Source organism: Cryptomeria japonica, chromosome 2 (genome assembly GCF_030272615.1).
Source record: "Cryptomeria japonica chromosome 2, Sugi_1.0, whole genome shotgun sequence".
In the NCBI taxonomy this organism is placed as follows: domain Eukaryota; kingdom Viridiplantae; phylum Streptophyta; class Pinopsida; order Cupressales; family Cupressaceae; genus Cryptomeria; species Cryptomeria japonica.
This window is the reverse complement of record NC_081406.1, coordinates 80,870,317-80,884,670: the sequence shown is the minus strand read 5'-3', so window position 1 is coordinate 80,884,670 and position 14,354 is coordinate 80,870,317. Positions and strand designations below refer to the sequence as shown.

The 14,354-nt window shown below is 38.3% G+C and overlaps 1 protein-coding gene across 7 annotated transcripts in view; it reads right to left on the bottom strand.

The window, feature by feature from the left end:
• LOC131078854 (DNA ligase 6) overlaps positions 1-14,354 on the bottom strand; it is a 323,121-nt gene that overhangs the window by 283,856 nt on the left and 24,911 nt on the right. For all 7 annotated transcript variants that reach the window (XR_009113859.2, XM_058016664.2, XM_058016663.2 and 4 more), the window contains exons 4-5: positions 13,925-14,027; positions 13,692-13,788 (exon numbers count right to left, since the gene is read on the bottom strand). Coding sequence is in view for 6 of the 7 variants with exons in the window: in XM_058016664.2 (XP_057872647.1) it covers positions 13,692-13,788; positions 13,925-14,027 (200 nt within the window). In the remaining variant the exon portion in view is untranslated. The remainder of the gene's footprint in view (positions 1-13,691; positions 13,789-13,924; positions 14,028-14,354) is intronic.

The following is a 14,354-nucleotide window of genomic DNA, read 5'->3' as shown; positions in this document are numbered from 1 at the left end:
GGGGGGATGCGTCCCTGTGGAATGGGGGAAAAAACACAAGATAGAGAGAGGCACAATCACACAAGACACCCCCCCAAAATACTCAATCAAGAAATCCCCCCAAAATGGTGATTTTGGCACTTTATACTTAGTGCATATACAATGGGCCACTTGCAAAACAAAGCAAAGTGGACTTCTGATTTCAATTTACAAATTCTCAAAATGAGATCTAAGAGACTTCAACAAATACTGCTAGTGATCTAAACTGAGATCCAAGCAAAATGCAAGTACCAAATATGCCAAAAATGGTCAAATACTGAAAGTACAGTTTCTACTTAAAATCACTGCAAACAGATAGCAGATTATGAAAGTAGATGAAAAAATATGCACTTTCAAAAAAAACAGCACCTGAAAAGGAGTCCATATGAGCCCAAAAGAAGCCTCCAAAGTATCCGAAAATCAAAAAAATTATGCACCATTGTACAGATCACGAAATTCTACCCCAAAACAAAAAAAATTGCCGGATGAGTGAGATATCGCTATTTGAAAAATGCCTGCAAAATTATAATTTATGGAAAATTTCCGCCATAGCGTCAAACATCAAATGCCTCTAGATTTGGCCTCCGAAGTCCGATTTGGATAAAACAAAAGGCAAAACTAACTTTCTTGGACCTCCTAAATCCAATGGTAACCTCAGACTTGACCCATCAAGCTTCAATAATAACCTGCAATAGAAAAATCCAAAATACACAACCCTAAATAACATCAAATTTCTCTCAATTAGCAAACCAATGACACTCTAATGGCTCTGATATCATGTGAGATTTTGCCAAGATCTAGAGGCAATGGAAAGCACAAATAGAGAAAACAAAATAGATGATAGAAATAAACTCTATTCTATCAAGATGAAAATACTGATCAACTGGATCATCAAGCGATACATACAATGAATATGAGCCTGCTTATATAGGCAAGGCTATATGGATATGTGAGCACACAAACATGACATGTGGCTCAATAAGAAACAAGGGTAGGTAGGAAATAGGTGTGGGTAGTGTTGTGCGAATCGCACACCCATCCCTGTCTTGGACAGGGACCCCCCCAGTTTGTGCCTTTCTGTCCTGTCCTGAAATTTGGCTAAGTCTGGAATTTCCTGATCCTGAAATTTGGTTAAGTCTGGAATATCTTGATCTTGAAATTTGGCTAACTCTGAAAACTGAGGAATCCTCCAAAAACTAGAATTTGCAATATAACTCCTGGAGGTCTGAAACCACTCTCAAACATCCTGAAAGTATATATGGAATATAACTTAAAGTATAATTCTTATACTTAAATGTTATATTCCATATGCTCAATTTCCGACCCAGAAGCCAAAAGTTGAAAAGTGAAAAGACCCTCAAAGTCCGAAAAACACTTCAAATGCCCAATTTCGGACCCTAGGGCTAAAATGTGAAAAAGTTCAAAAGTTACGAAAATGCCCCAGAGGTCTGAATTTCACTTAAGTTGTCCAATTTCGGACCCTGGGACAAAAAGTCAAAAAGTTGATAAAACTGGCAGGAGGTCCGAAAAAGTGAAATGTTGCAAAAGTGCCTTCAGGTCCGAATTTCACTTAAAGCACCAATTTCGGACCCTAGGGCCGAAATTCAAAGTTTCTTCTAAATTTGCAAAACGCGTTTATAGGTCCGAAATTCTTCTAAAATTGCGAAATATGCCTTATGGTCCGAAATCTGGGTAAATTCGCCAAAAGGCGTTTAACGTCCGAAAATTCCAAAGTTGGCAAAAATTGTGAAAGCCCCGAAAATTGCTTAAGGTTCTTATTTTCGGACCATGGGGTGAAATCGAAAAAAAGGTATAAAGGTGCGAAATCTTGCAAAGCTCCTCCAGGTCCGAAGTTCGCCTTAGACACCCATTTTCGGACCCCAACCCCGAAATTTTAAAACCCATCAAACTTGCCAAAAGGTGGTTTAGGTCCGAAAATATTCCCAGTTCGCCCAAAACATGAAAACCTCCGAATTTTCAAAAACGCCTTCAAACCTCCGAAATTTGCATACGCGTTTATAGATCCGAAGTTTTACAAAGGGCATTTAGGTCCGAAATTTCTACAGGTTATAAAAAACGCTGGGAGCTCCGAAGTTTGTTTAAGTTCGCAAAATGTGCTAAAAAACGTTGAAAGCTCCAGAAGGTTAAAATCGCGAAAAATACCTTTGGGCACCAAATAAAACCTCCAAAAAATCTGAACTTCACTTTAAGATTCGCAAAAACGTTGAAGGGTCCGAAGTTCTCTTTAATTTGTAGAAGTGTTCAAGGTCCGAAAATTACCCTTCAGCTGGAACAAAAACCCTAAGCGCTCCGAAATTTGCTAGAGGGTTAAAACGCGAAATTTCAAACATGCCCAGTGGTCCGAAGTTTTTGGAAAAGTTGCGAAACATGCTAAAAAGTCCGAATTTGGCCTAAAAACGCAAAATTCCAAACATGCAAAACATCCGAAACACTTCCAAATTGCAAAACGTCTAAGTTCTCCGAAATTTACCAGAAAAGCATGAGAGTTAGAGTTTTAAAATTTGCAAAAGCTCTTCAAACCTCCAGAATCGCACCATAAGAAGATTTCAAATTCCCAAGACTCCAAAGGTAAAATCACGTAGAAGTAAACGCCCAAGGATCAGATTTCACAATCGAAGAGAAAGAGAAGCATTTTCAAGATACATCTCACAAAGAGCTTCTCAAGCCAGACGTCGTAATTAAATTTAATGTTTGTTAAAATTAAATTATTTAATTTTCCAAATTAATTTAATTAAGTGAAATTGGTTGATTGCAGGACGTCATCGAAGAACCAGGAGAAAGACCTGAAACGCAAATCGAGGAAGGATCGCAATTCAAGGCCAGGCGCTGAAGATTGGAAAAGAAAAGATCCAGGAGCGCAAGAGCAACCAAACATTGGGAACCGTGCCGCTGAACAAAGATGAAGTCCACCACCGAGACCACAGACCAAAGAACACTCTAAATGCTGCAAGTTTATGCATTCTCAAAAAAGCACACAGCTGGATTTAAGTCCAGAAATTCAGTTTTAAAGCTGAAATTGCTTTATTGTAAACTGCCTATGGGTCCCGTGCAAGATATTTTTGTGGATAACTATTCCCAACCACCAAGAAGATTGGATAGACCTGAATTAAAGCCAAATGGTGGCAGGTAGTTGAGATAGTTGCTGGTTGGATAACTAAGAATTAATTAGGCATGGGTTAAAGCTGTCAGCTTCTGGAAGACGGATCAGGGCCCTTGGATACAGTCCATCCTAGCCTTCGGTTCAAAATTGTAATATCTATAAAAGGCAGAGGCCTTTCTTTTGTAAAGGGTTAGAGATTGTTAGATTGTTAGATTGTTAGATAGTGAGATGGTTAGATAGTTAGATTTTAGAGTTAGAATGGTTAGATCTTAGCAGTAGCATAGAGATGCTGCAGAAATTGTTGTAATAGGCAGTTGAAATCAATATATAAACATTGATTTGGTGTTTATTGTCTTGTTTTCATCCTGTTTGCATGGTTTCTTTTAGTATCTTAGATAGATCTTTCTATTTTGGGTGTGCAGGTATTTGATAGATTCAAGCTCATACCACTGAGGATATGTTGATTGTGTATCCTTTTGTGTGGTTAACCTGAGCCTTCGATTGTGCTTAGTTCAATTGCAGGTGTCCGTCTGAGCTGCGCCAAAATTGGGTGCTTAGCCGTGCGTCTCCAGTCTGAAAATCTTCCAAGTCCCTTTGAAGATTGCACCGTTTCTGCAAGGTTGTGAGCCATCCTGGCCAAGCAGGAATTGGTTATGTTGAATCCGTCTACCCGCATACCCGTGTTGTTAGTTTTAGATCTCCTAACCCTTTCCTTTTGCTCTTTATTGCGTAATTCGAGAATCACAGCAGGCTAGCTTGTTGCAAATCATAAGTCCCCTTGTGTTCCCAGCATAAACACATCAAGCCGCTGAGAGATCCCGCAGTCAAGACCTGACAAAAGAAACCTTGAGGTAGTCTCCTTTGATCAAACTTAGAAAACAGAATTAGAGACTTCCTTATCTCAAGAGAGAGTTGGATAATCAGTCGGCTATTCTATTTTGCGTTGGCCATATGGAGTTTGCAGCAATGCGATTTCATCCACGTCAACAGGTAGGTAGGAGAAACAATATAATAGTCCACATGAGGTGGATCACCCACTGAATGTGGAGTGTAACAACAAGATCACACCATAAAAGGTGGAAATTCTCCTACACACACTATCCCAATGTGGCACAAACACCCAAGTGTCTCATACCCAAACTACTATGAAATACATTTCCTAAGTAAACTTAAGTAAGGTGTAATAATATCCATGATGAATAATTATTTGCACCAACATGATCAAATTCCAAGACATGGTGAATTCCATGCTTAAGCTTGAAAATTAAAAATTTGTCTAAGAAATGAAAATCCAAGGGTCTTAAAAATTTGTCTAAGAAATGAAAATCCAAGGGTCAAGGAGGATGGAAAAGAGGAAATCCCCTCAGGAAAAATTTTAAAATTTCCATTTTTGGACACCAAATCTTATCAAAATTTGAAAATTCTTGCAGATTTGGAATCATGAGGGAATTCTCTCTCCTAGATCCGGGCCCTATTTTAGGAAAGTCCCTAAAAAACAGGAGATGTTGAAAAATCATTGAAAATCTTTTCCAGAGCAAGGCAAGTTCAAAAACTTCAAGAAAATACTTCCAAAGTCGGAGATTCTCCATCTTGAAGTTTTCTCTCTCCGGAGTTTTTCTCGCCAAGTGGTAGCCGAGTCAACAGACGTTGAATTAATAAAGCATCTCTTTGCATGCAGTCGTCACATTTATGGCATTATGGCAAATTCCTTCTACATGCGGTCCTCACGTTCAGGAGGTGATGCTGCATTTATGGCATCATGGGTGATTTTTGCATGAGGGTACATTCATTGCATAGTGGGCACTTTTTGAATGTGATGGTTAATTAATGCTTTATGGGTGCCATTTTTGGCAGGATTGTAATTAATTGTATATGGGCTTTATGGGGTATTTATTGTTGATTCCCACCTTGTTGCATCTTGAGTGGAGAATCTTTTAGGGAAAACCCTAATTAGGGTTTGCATGTAGCCAAGGCCAGAAGCCTATATAAAGGGGTGACCCCCCTCATTTGTAGAGAGGAGAGATTATTATCTGAGATTGTTGCATCAGGATTATTGAAGTAGCCAGCTTAATACATTGTTCAATTTTGATGGTGTACTCTTGTTCTATCTTAGCAATCTGCATGGTCTTGCTCTCTTCAGTTAGATTAGATTTGCTTACATGTTGTTAGGAGAACTGGATTTGATAGGAGTACTTGTTGCAGAATCCGAACTCAAACTTTTGGTGTGCAGCTGATTGTTGTATACCATGCAAAGTTAACCTGAGCCTTTTGTTATGTGTGTACGCTTAACTTTGATCATCAGTGAAGATTGTTCGATCCGATGGTCCATATTGGTGATTTGGAAAACCTCTACAAACCCTTTGAAGATTGCACCGCCTTCACGTAGTTGTGCTCTGTTGGCGAAGCGAAGCGTGGTTTGATTTTGCATGAGTGATCTTGTCTCCTATTCTTAGGATTAGATTAGCTTTAGCATAGTTCTCTCTACCCTACTCTCATTTACTTTTTGCATAATTCGAAAATCTAAAATCTAAAACCAGGGCTTTCATTGCAAATCATCCATACAAAAATCCTTGAGCTTGCATGAGTTTATCATCTTCTTCAATTGAACTCAATTGAACACACGTAAGGCCCCGTGGGTTAACAGCAAACCCATCAAACAACTGAGTCACGTCCACGCACTAGAGGAACCTTGGAATTAGCCGTTTGAACTTTTGTGCAATCTTAGCATACGGACTAATCTTGATCAAGAGAGGGTAAGGTGACCGTTGGTAGCTTTATTATGTGTTCGACGTTGTCAAAAAAACAAGTCAACACTACCTAACCTCATCTCTCATTGGTTCAAATTCAAAGAGGGACATGTGTCCAGAACATGTAATGAAACCATTAGTCAAATATTAAATGGAATGCAAAGTTAGTTACGACTAACCCTAATTAGAGTTTTATCTTGTGATCTTGGCCATTGGTTTGGATTTGATCCTAACCACTCATTTGTAAAGATAAGTCTATATAAGGATTGCCCTCCTCATTTGTAAGGGTTAATAGAGAATAGTTGATCAACAAACATTAGATAACAACTAGCTAGAAGTAGAGTAGAAGGAGAAGGCAAAAATTGTTACCAAGGCATGTAAAGAAACATACTTTTACTTTTTCATTGAATTAATGGTGAATAGTGGTGTTTCTTCTACATATTGCATGGTTTCTTGTCATATCCTCAAATGAGATTATTATTGTGGCTAAGTTCGATTATGAATACTTCATTTAGATCGTGCCAGTATTGGGTATTTGAATGGATTGTTTATTGTATGAAGATCTTTCACTACCTTAGGAGATCGCACTCTTTCTATGGCATTGTGAGCTATCTCTAGTTAAGTAGAAAGTAGTTTCACGAAGGATTTGTCTATCGAAGCATCGTTCATTACTGCCATTGTCCTTAGGAATTACGAGTTAGCATAGATTCTCTAAATCCTTCCTCTATTTATCAGCATCCAAGAGGTCTTTGTTCAAGAGATGGTAGAATACTTAGTATTTTATTCTGTGTTGCATGGTGTCATAAAAAACACATCAAAACTGGGTAAGGCAGATCTGATATAGTATCAGTCTATCGTATTATGCCTGATCTAAAAATGAATTCACTTTGGTTTATATGCTATTCAACCTCTATGAGTCGATCCTAGACTTAAGTGCTGTTATGCTGAATGCTGAATGCTATGATCTTCCTTGGCAAATGTATTTATTTACTGACTGTGCTTGGAATCTGATTCTGCTTGAGCGATTCGATGATGATCTTCTTCCATTAATTGCTTGCTCTTTTTATACCTTCATATCTCATTGAAGAGTTCATGTCTCCTTAATGTTGTCTTATTATTCAAATCAGATCTACACTTCTAATTATTCATTAAAATGCTTATTTTCTATTCCCCAAGTTGATCTCCCTTGGATGTATTCCTCAAATGAAATCTTCTCCCCTTTATATCTTCCCATGTGAGGAAGAGTCACAACTCTTCATCATATCTGCTCTTTGCAAGGGTCACAGCATTTAATAATTATCACCCTTTGAAAGAGTTACAACCCTTCATCATTTCTGCCCTTTCCTTTCTACTTCCATTAATCCCTCCTTGTTTCACATGCTCCCTTCTTTCTTCTTCCTCCCCCCATCCTCCTTTCAAATGAGGTTCTCTTCTCCCTTTTACATCTCATGTTTGAGGGAGTCACAACTTTTCATTTCATGCGTTTTGATCATTCATTAAATTTAATTATATTTTCATTTTATTCTTTTATATTTTTATTTTAATATTATTTTTATTGTTTTGTATTTTAATTTTATTATTATTATTTATAATTAAATCCTATTAAATGAGGGGACATAACATTTTAGCAACTTCTGCATCTTAGAAGATGGAGTAAATCGATTAACCATGGGATTTTTCTTAGGTGACCCTCTCAATACCAACCCCCTACAAAAGGTCTATGTTGAATGTTCCTCACCACTGTCAAACACATCCCCATACTTGACCCTTCCCTCAAAGTGACACATGCATTGTCTATTTATGCAGCAATCAATGTTGAACTCGGCTTCAAAATCAAGAGGTTGTCTCTTGCAGCCCTTGTCTTCTTTCTTGAAGTCCTACAACTTGGCTATACTGTCGAATAATTTGGTCCACTTCCTCGACAATCTATCCCTTTTTAGTACCTACGTTTGGAATCAATGGCATTTGATTCCTTTCAATTCAACATCAGTCTTCTAATCTTTACTCTTCCTAATGATAATAGCTTTCCTCGTATTCTTATAAGATTTGTCGTTGTGCTTCGCACTCAAGTTTGGTTACAACCCAATTGTTCCACATTGTCTCTTCCAGTACTTTACTTCTTTTAGATTATTTGCAAACATATTCTCAAAAACAGATGTCCCACAAATACTTGGGGTCCCTAATAAGATCATATTCAGTTTCACATTCCTAACCATTTATTTTGCTATCTTTCTAAATTCACCATTAATAAATATTATCTAATATTTCCTTCAAACCAAAATGTTTACTACAAATTCTATACTGCCAGACTGAAGCAATGCAAATGATAACATTTGAAACAATGAGCACAATGAATATCAAATAAGAAAAATCGTTTCATATACGTCGTGTGCCCAAAGAACAGCATACATTCCCTTGCAAAAAGATAGAGTTTCTTTTTAAATAACAATGCTTACAGTTATTGGGTAGACAACCGCCAATGACCAAAACACAATAAGTTACCTCAGTACCAAATGCCAACAAAACATAACATGTCAGCTACGATATAGCATTATTAATCCAATGATCTACAAACATTGCATGAGAGTGACTCTCATTATCTTCCCATGTACTTGTTCATTATATAAGCACCATCAATAGCATGTGAAAATATCCTCAAGACTTCAGATAAGAAGATCAAATCCTCTCTTCCTCCATGAGTATAATAATTTGCTATTGTTAGGATCCTCCTGTAAATTACATGTGAATTGTTGTGCTTGGCTAGGTTCCTGCAATGAAATAATGTCTCAAAAAGAAAAAAAGTTGCAGTAACTGCCAATTTATATTCCAACATTTATGTAATCTTCCACATAATCATCGCATTTTGCATCTTTGCTGTTTTTGGCATGCAAAAAGCCCATTAATTCAAAGATGTTGCAACTTGGAAAAACTTAGTAATTCACCACATTCCTCAAAGCACAAATGCAAACAATATCTTATGCATTACATGTACTCTCATAACCTTACCCTAGTTCTTGTCTCCCATATAGGAAATGTCCCCATATCTGAGACATATGGGGACATCTCCAAACATCATGAGACTTCAGATAATGTTTCTTAGTGTCTCTATAAGTCAGCCTGGAAGCGTTGCTTGAGAATTGGTAAATTTCCTATCGAAGTTTCTTAAATATATCATATAAACTATTGATTTTAAGGTAGTGCCTTCCCAACCATAGACGATAAGCTCTAATCGTCACCCCCGAGCACGCTACATAAATTTCTCACCATCAATTGATCTGCTTGTACATGAATTCGATCTGCCTGATTATGATCGAACTTGTTGTCTGATCTCAGTTCCATAGAGGGAAGACCACATCCATATATATCCGTCGAAAGGAGATATCCAAAAGTCGACTCTCATCAAGGAGGCACGACCTTCATGAAGCATCGCATGCCTTCAAATGAGGGGTAGCAGACTTTAACCAAAAGTCGGCCCCTTTGAAACAAATCCGATAAGTCAAACTCGATAATGTATGTTTAATCATTAAACCTGATAATGCATATGTGACTTAATAAAGATATTAAAGGATTAATATAAGTTGATAGATTCATCAAATGTGTAAGGCCAATAGGCCATTCACACATTTGATCTTAATGAGTCGGCCTGTAGGATTTCTACCAACACTATATCATCAACACTCCCTCTTAGCTAGGGAGGAATCCTTCTTAATCTCTACAAGTTACACCACCTCATCGATGACTAACATAATGACTACCCTCATGTGAATGAAAGAAGCTTATCACCTCATCGTGATGTTTGACCACAATGGCTACTCCCAAGGGGTGAATACACACAAATGCTAAGTCATGGAGTCTCTCACATGACATCCACCATACCTACTTGCAGAGGCTGGAACAAGGGCTGGAACCTCAAACTTCTCTCACAGAGAAGAATGCACAACAAGGGATGATACCTCAAACTTCTCTCACAGAGAAGAATGCATCTCCACCATGCCTACTCGCAGAGGGTGGATCCACCATACCTACTTGCAGAGGGTGGAACAAGGGCTGGAACCTCAAACTTCTCTTACAGAGAAGAATGGACAACAAGGGTCGATACCTCAAACTTCTCTCACAGAGAAGAATGCATAACAAGGGTTGATACCTCAAACTTCTCTCACAAAGAAGAATGCCTAACAAGGGCTGAAACCTCAAACTTCTCTCACAAAGAAGAATGCATAACAAGGGCTGATACCTCAAACTTCTCTCACAGAGAAGAATGCATAACAAGGGCTGAAACCTCAAACTTCTCTCACAGAGAAGAATGCATCTCCACCATGCCTACTCACAGAGGGTGGATCCACCATACCTACTTGCAGAGGGTGGAACGAGGGCTTTCACCTCAAACTTCTCCCAAAGAAGAATGCATTAACAAGGGATTGCACCTCGAACTTCTCTCTCTCAAAGAAGAACTCATTAACAAGCACTTTCACCTCAAATTTCTCCATCACAGAGAAAAATGCATTAACCGAATCTTCATGATGACGTGGCTCCCTCTGAAGCTGAAATGTCAGGCTCCCTTTGAAGCTGAAATGTCAGGCTCCCTCTGAAGCTGAAATGATAGGCTCCCTCTGAAGCTGAAAAACAAGCTCCCTCTCAAACAAATATCAACCTTCTGATCTCTTCGTCCAAGGTTACTTCTGACGATATGTCAGACTCCCTCTGAATGTTGATTCTTCTTCTGCGAAGAAATGCAAGCAATCTTCCTACCTTGAATAGAGATTCGTCAATGCCTGAACCTTGGGTAGAGGGACCGCCAATGAAAAGCATAATTTTGGCAACGGTGTCAGGCACACAAGCCCCAACCAGCCCCGTGGCCACGCTGAGAGCAGTGCCAGTGCAATGTGCAGCTCTTGCATCCGTCTGCGCCGCCCACGAATCCTTCTGCAACTCTTCCAAAACCAAATTCAAAGTGAATTCACACTGGGAAGCTGGCAACAAGAATCGGGCGATGCTCTGAGCAAAGAGGTCGTCCTTGATGTTGATTACATCATTAGCAAACTTGCAGATAGCGTCAAGCGTTCTATCAATCTGCTGCCACAAATTAGGATTGGGAGCAATACCAGACTTACTGAGCCAATAATGCCCGACCATGCGGCCCTCCTCCGGATTGGCAATCAAACCAGCCTCAAGCTCTTCCAAGGCCTTAAAAGCGCTTTGAAACTTGGGTTCCATTGCCTCCACGAATTCATCCGTAAACCCAATTCGGCTAACATCGATATACAATCCGAGCTCCTTGTGCTGATAAAGCCAATCCAAGTACCAATTCCACAAGGCTGTGGGCTCCGTCTCTAGCCCTTTCTTCTTCTTCAAAGAATTTGTATCGAGCACAAAAACCTCTCCAGCCACAACAGCCCGAGTTCAAGTCACAAGCCAGCATCTTTCAACGCTGACAATGCCGAGCTTTGAAATCTTGGGCGAAATCCTGTGACTGGGCAGCAGGTAACTTTTTGCATAGGTTGGTGTCTGCGTTCCCCCACGGAACTTCAAACGAAAAGGATTTTGGGCCATCATACTTGTTCTCAAGGCTTGGGGAGACTCGATCCCCTGATTGCCACCTAGTTTGTTTAGACGCCTAACCGACGCCACTGTGAAGGGCGGAGGTCAGCGAGTGTAATCGCTGCATTATCTTTTGTAGTCGCCTTTCGATCTAGAAGAAATCATAAATCTGCAATTGTTTCTAATCGAATTTCCCTTTAGAGCACAAGATCTACCTTCAAGCGGTTAGGCTCTATAGAAGGAACCTGGCTCTAATACCATGTTGATTTTAAGGTAGTGCTCGTTAACCACAGGCAAACATTAGATCTCTTGCCTTCCCAACCACAGACGGTAAGCTCTTATCATCACCCCCGAGCACGCTACATAAATTTCTCACCATCAATTGAACTTCTTGTACATGAATTCGATCTGCCTGATTATGATCAAACTTGTTGTCTGATCTCAATTCCATAGAGAGAAGACCACGTCCATATATATCCGTCGAAAGGAGATATCCAAGAGTCGGCTCTCATCAAAGAGGCACGACCTTCATGAAGCATCACATGCCTTGAAATGAGAGGTGGTGGACTTTAACCAAAAGTCGGCCCCTTTGAAACAAATCCGATAAGTCAAACTCGATAATGTATGTTTAATCATTGAACCTAATAATGCATATGTGACTTAATAAAGATATTAAAGGATTAACATAAGTTGTAAGGCCAACAGGCCATTCACACATTTGATCTTGCTGAGTCGGCCTGTAGGATTTCTACCGACACTATATCATCAACATAAACAACATTGCTTTTTCCACGAAGTCCTGATATCTGATTGAGAAAAGTTAAGATAACTGAAGAAATACACAAAAAACTCAAAATATATATTTTTTGTAGGAAGCATTACAAGATTTTTTCAAAGCTAAAAATATTTTTTATCAAGAGCCAAATAGGACCTAATAAGATGAGAAACATTAACAAGGCTTTAAAAATCTCCATGCATTAAAATTGTATCAATTGATTGAAACGGGAATGAGGAATACTCCATGATAACATCTTATTCTAATAAACTATATGGTCTGTGTGTATCTATATTGTTGTCACCCAGTACCCATACCATGTTCTTTAAATATACCATTCTTGTCCTAGTCCCCATTTACTATTTCTAGGTGAATATGGTTTAAGCTTTAACTGTTTATGTTATGTCGGGATGGTAATTTTCAGATATTAATATAATTACCTCTGCTGTCATTATCTATTTCTGTAGTTCTAATACATATTTTTTAATTTGTTAAGCATTTTACATTTTTTAAGTTGCATAGCTATTGCATTATTTTTGGTTGATTTGAATTATAATATTGTTGAATGTTACTATTTTCTGTTTTCCATCTCCAAGTATCTCCCACTTTCTTGAAAAATGACATGCTTATTATATCAACCCTGTCTCTCACTTTCTTGAAAAATAGCATACCGGTCCCAGTCCCATCTCCCATACCAGTCTCCTCTCCTTATTACTGTGCTGAAACCTTTAAAATGCACATTTTGATCGTTGATAGCCTCCCCAAGTTATGGTCATGACAGAAATGCAAAATCTCCAGCAGTGTGCTACAACAGAGAATGAATTAATATTTTGGCTTCATCTCCTGATAACTGTGATAAAATCCTTAAAATGCACATTTTGATGGTTAATGTCCTCCCCAAGTAACCATCATGACAAAAGGGCCTAGATCAGAGTAAACTGTAATGCAACAGAGCCTTAATTAAATTTAACTGATGCTCCGAACATTTAGTGCTTTCGCATAATCTGCATGCCACACGACAAGTTATCAATTTTGTTAAGCATGCTTCATGTGTTTTGCTATCATCCCTGAGAAGAAAAAAATAATAATACTCTGCTGGAATCTTTTCTTGAAGTCAACTATATGTTATGTTACCAGAAATATAGTAGGAAAAGAAAGCAACATTGGCTGTTCATGCCATTTGCAGGTGAAATAAACGTTTCTTCAGAAACAGCCAACATTGCTGAAAGAAAATCTAGTTTCTTAGAGTCATCTCTCAGGGCCAGTTCTGGCCAAAAAGAACTGCTAGTCAGCATTCCCTAGAATAAGTAAAAAGAAAAATAAATGGAGAATCAAAAAGGCATCTGCAAAACAAATAGGACCAATTAACTCATCTACATACATAAACCATGCATAACATACTGAACCTCAGATGTTCAGAAATAAACAATTAATATATGCCACTATCAAAAGCATATGATCAAAACAAAATGCCTAAACACATTTTACATACCTTATTTGCAGCAGTGCCATGAAGACATGATGGATTGAAAGAGGCCGTGGAACAGAAAGCATGGATTGTGTTTGTCTACATGCTTGAGCCACGTCACCTTGCAAAAGCATTTTAATATGAGAAAAGAGAAATTTATCTGCTCCTTCCAAGCTTTAAACATTCCACAAGCTCAACTTGCATGCCAATATGAAGAAAGTTTCATTGCAAGTCATATATAAAATAGCAGTTTGTACCAAGGTCACCCATGTTATTGTACATTTCCTTCAGTCTAGATTTTGGTGTACCAAAAGCATCTTCAATTGCCGCTATAACTGTACTGCCACCAATATTTAAATCCTGAAAATAGACAATTTAAAAAAATAATAACAAATCATAACACAAATGTCAAGTTTTTTTTTTGACAACAGAATAATCTCATTTGAATACTGGCAGAAGCAATAAACATTAATCAATCAGCACTCACAACCAAAAAAGGACCAATTTAATCCAAATGACATCCAGAAAGCGAAAAATAACACAACAAAACTACTAGACCAAAAATTATAGTAAAAAAGCTCAGAAGACATGCAAAAGAACTTATCCCACTGAATCTGACTTGTGTTTTAAAATAATGCCTAGGATCATCCAGAGCTAATCCATCTTTTCTACAGATACTAAAATACT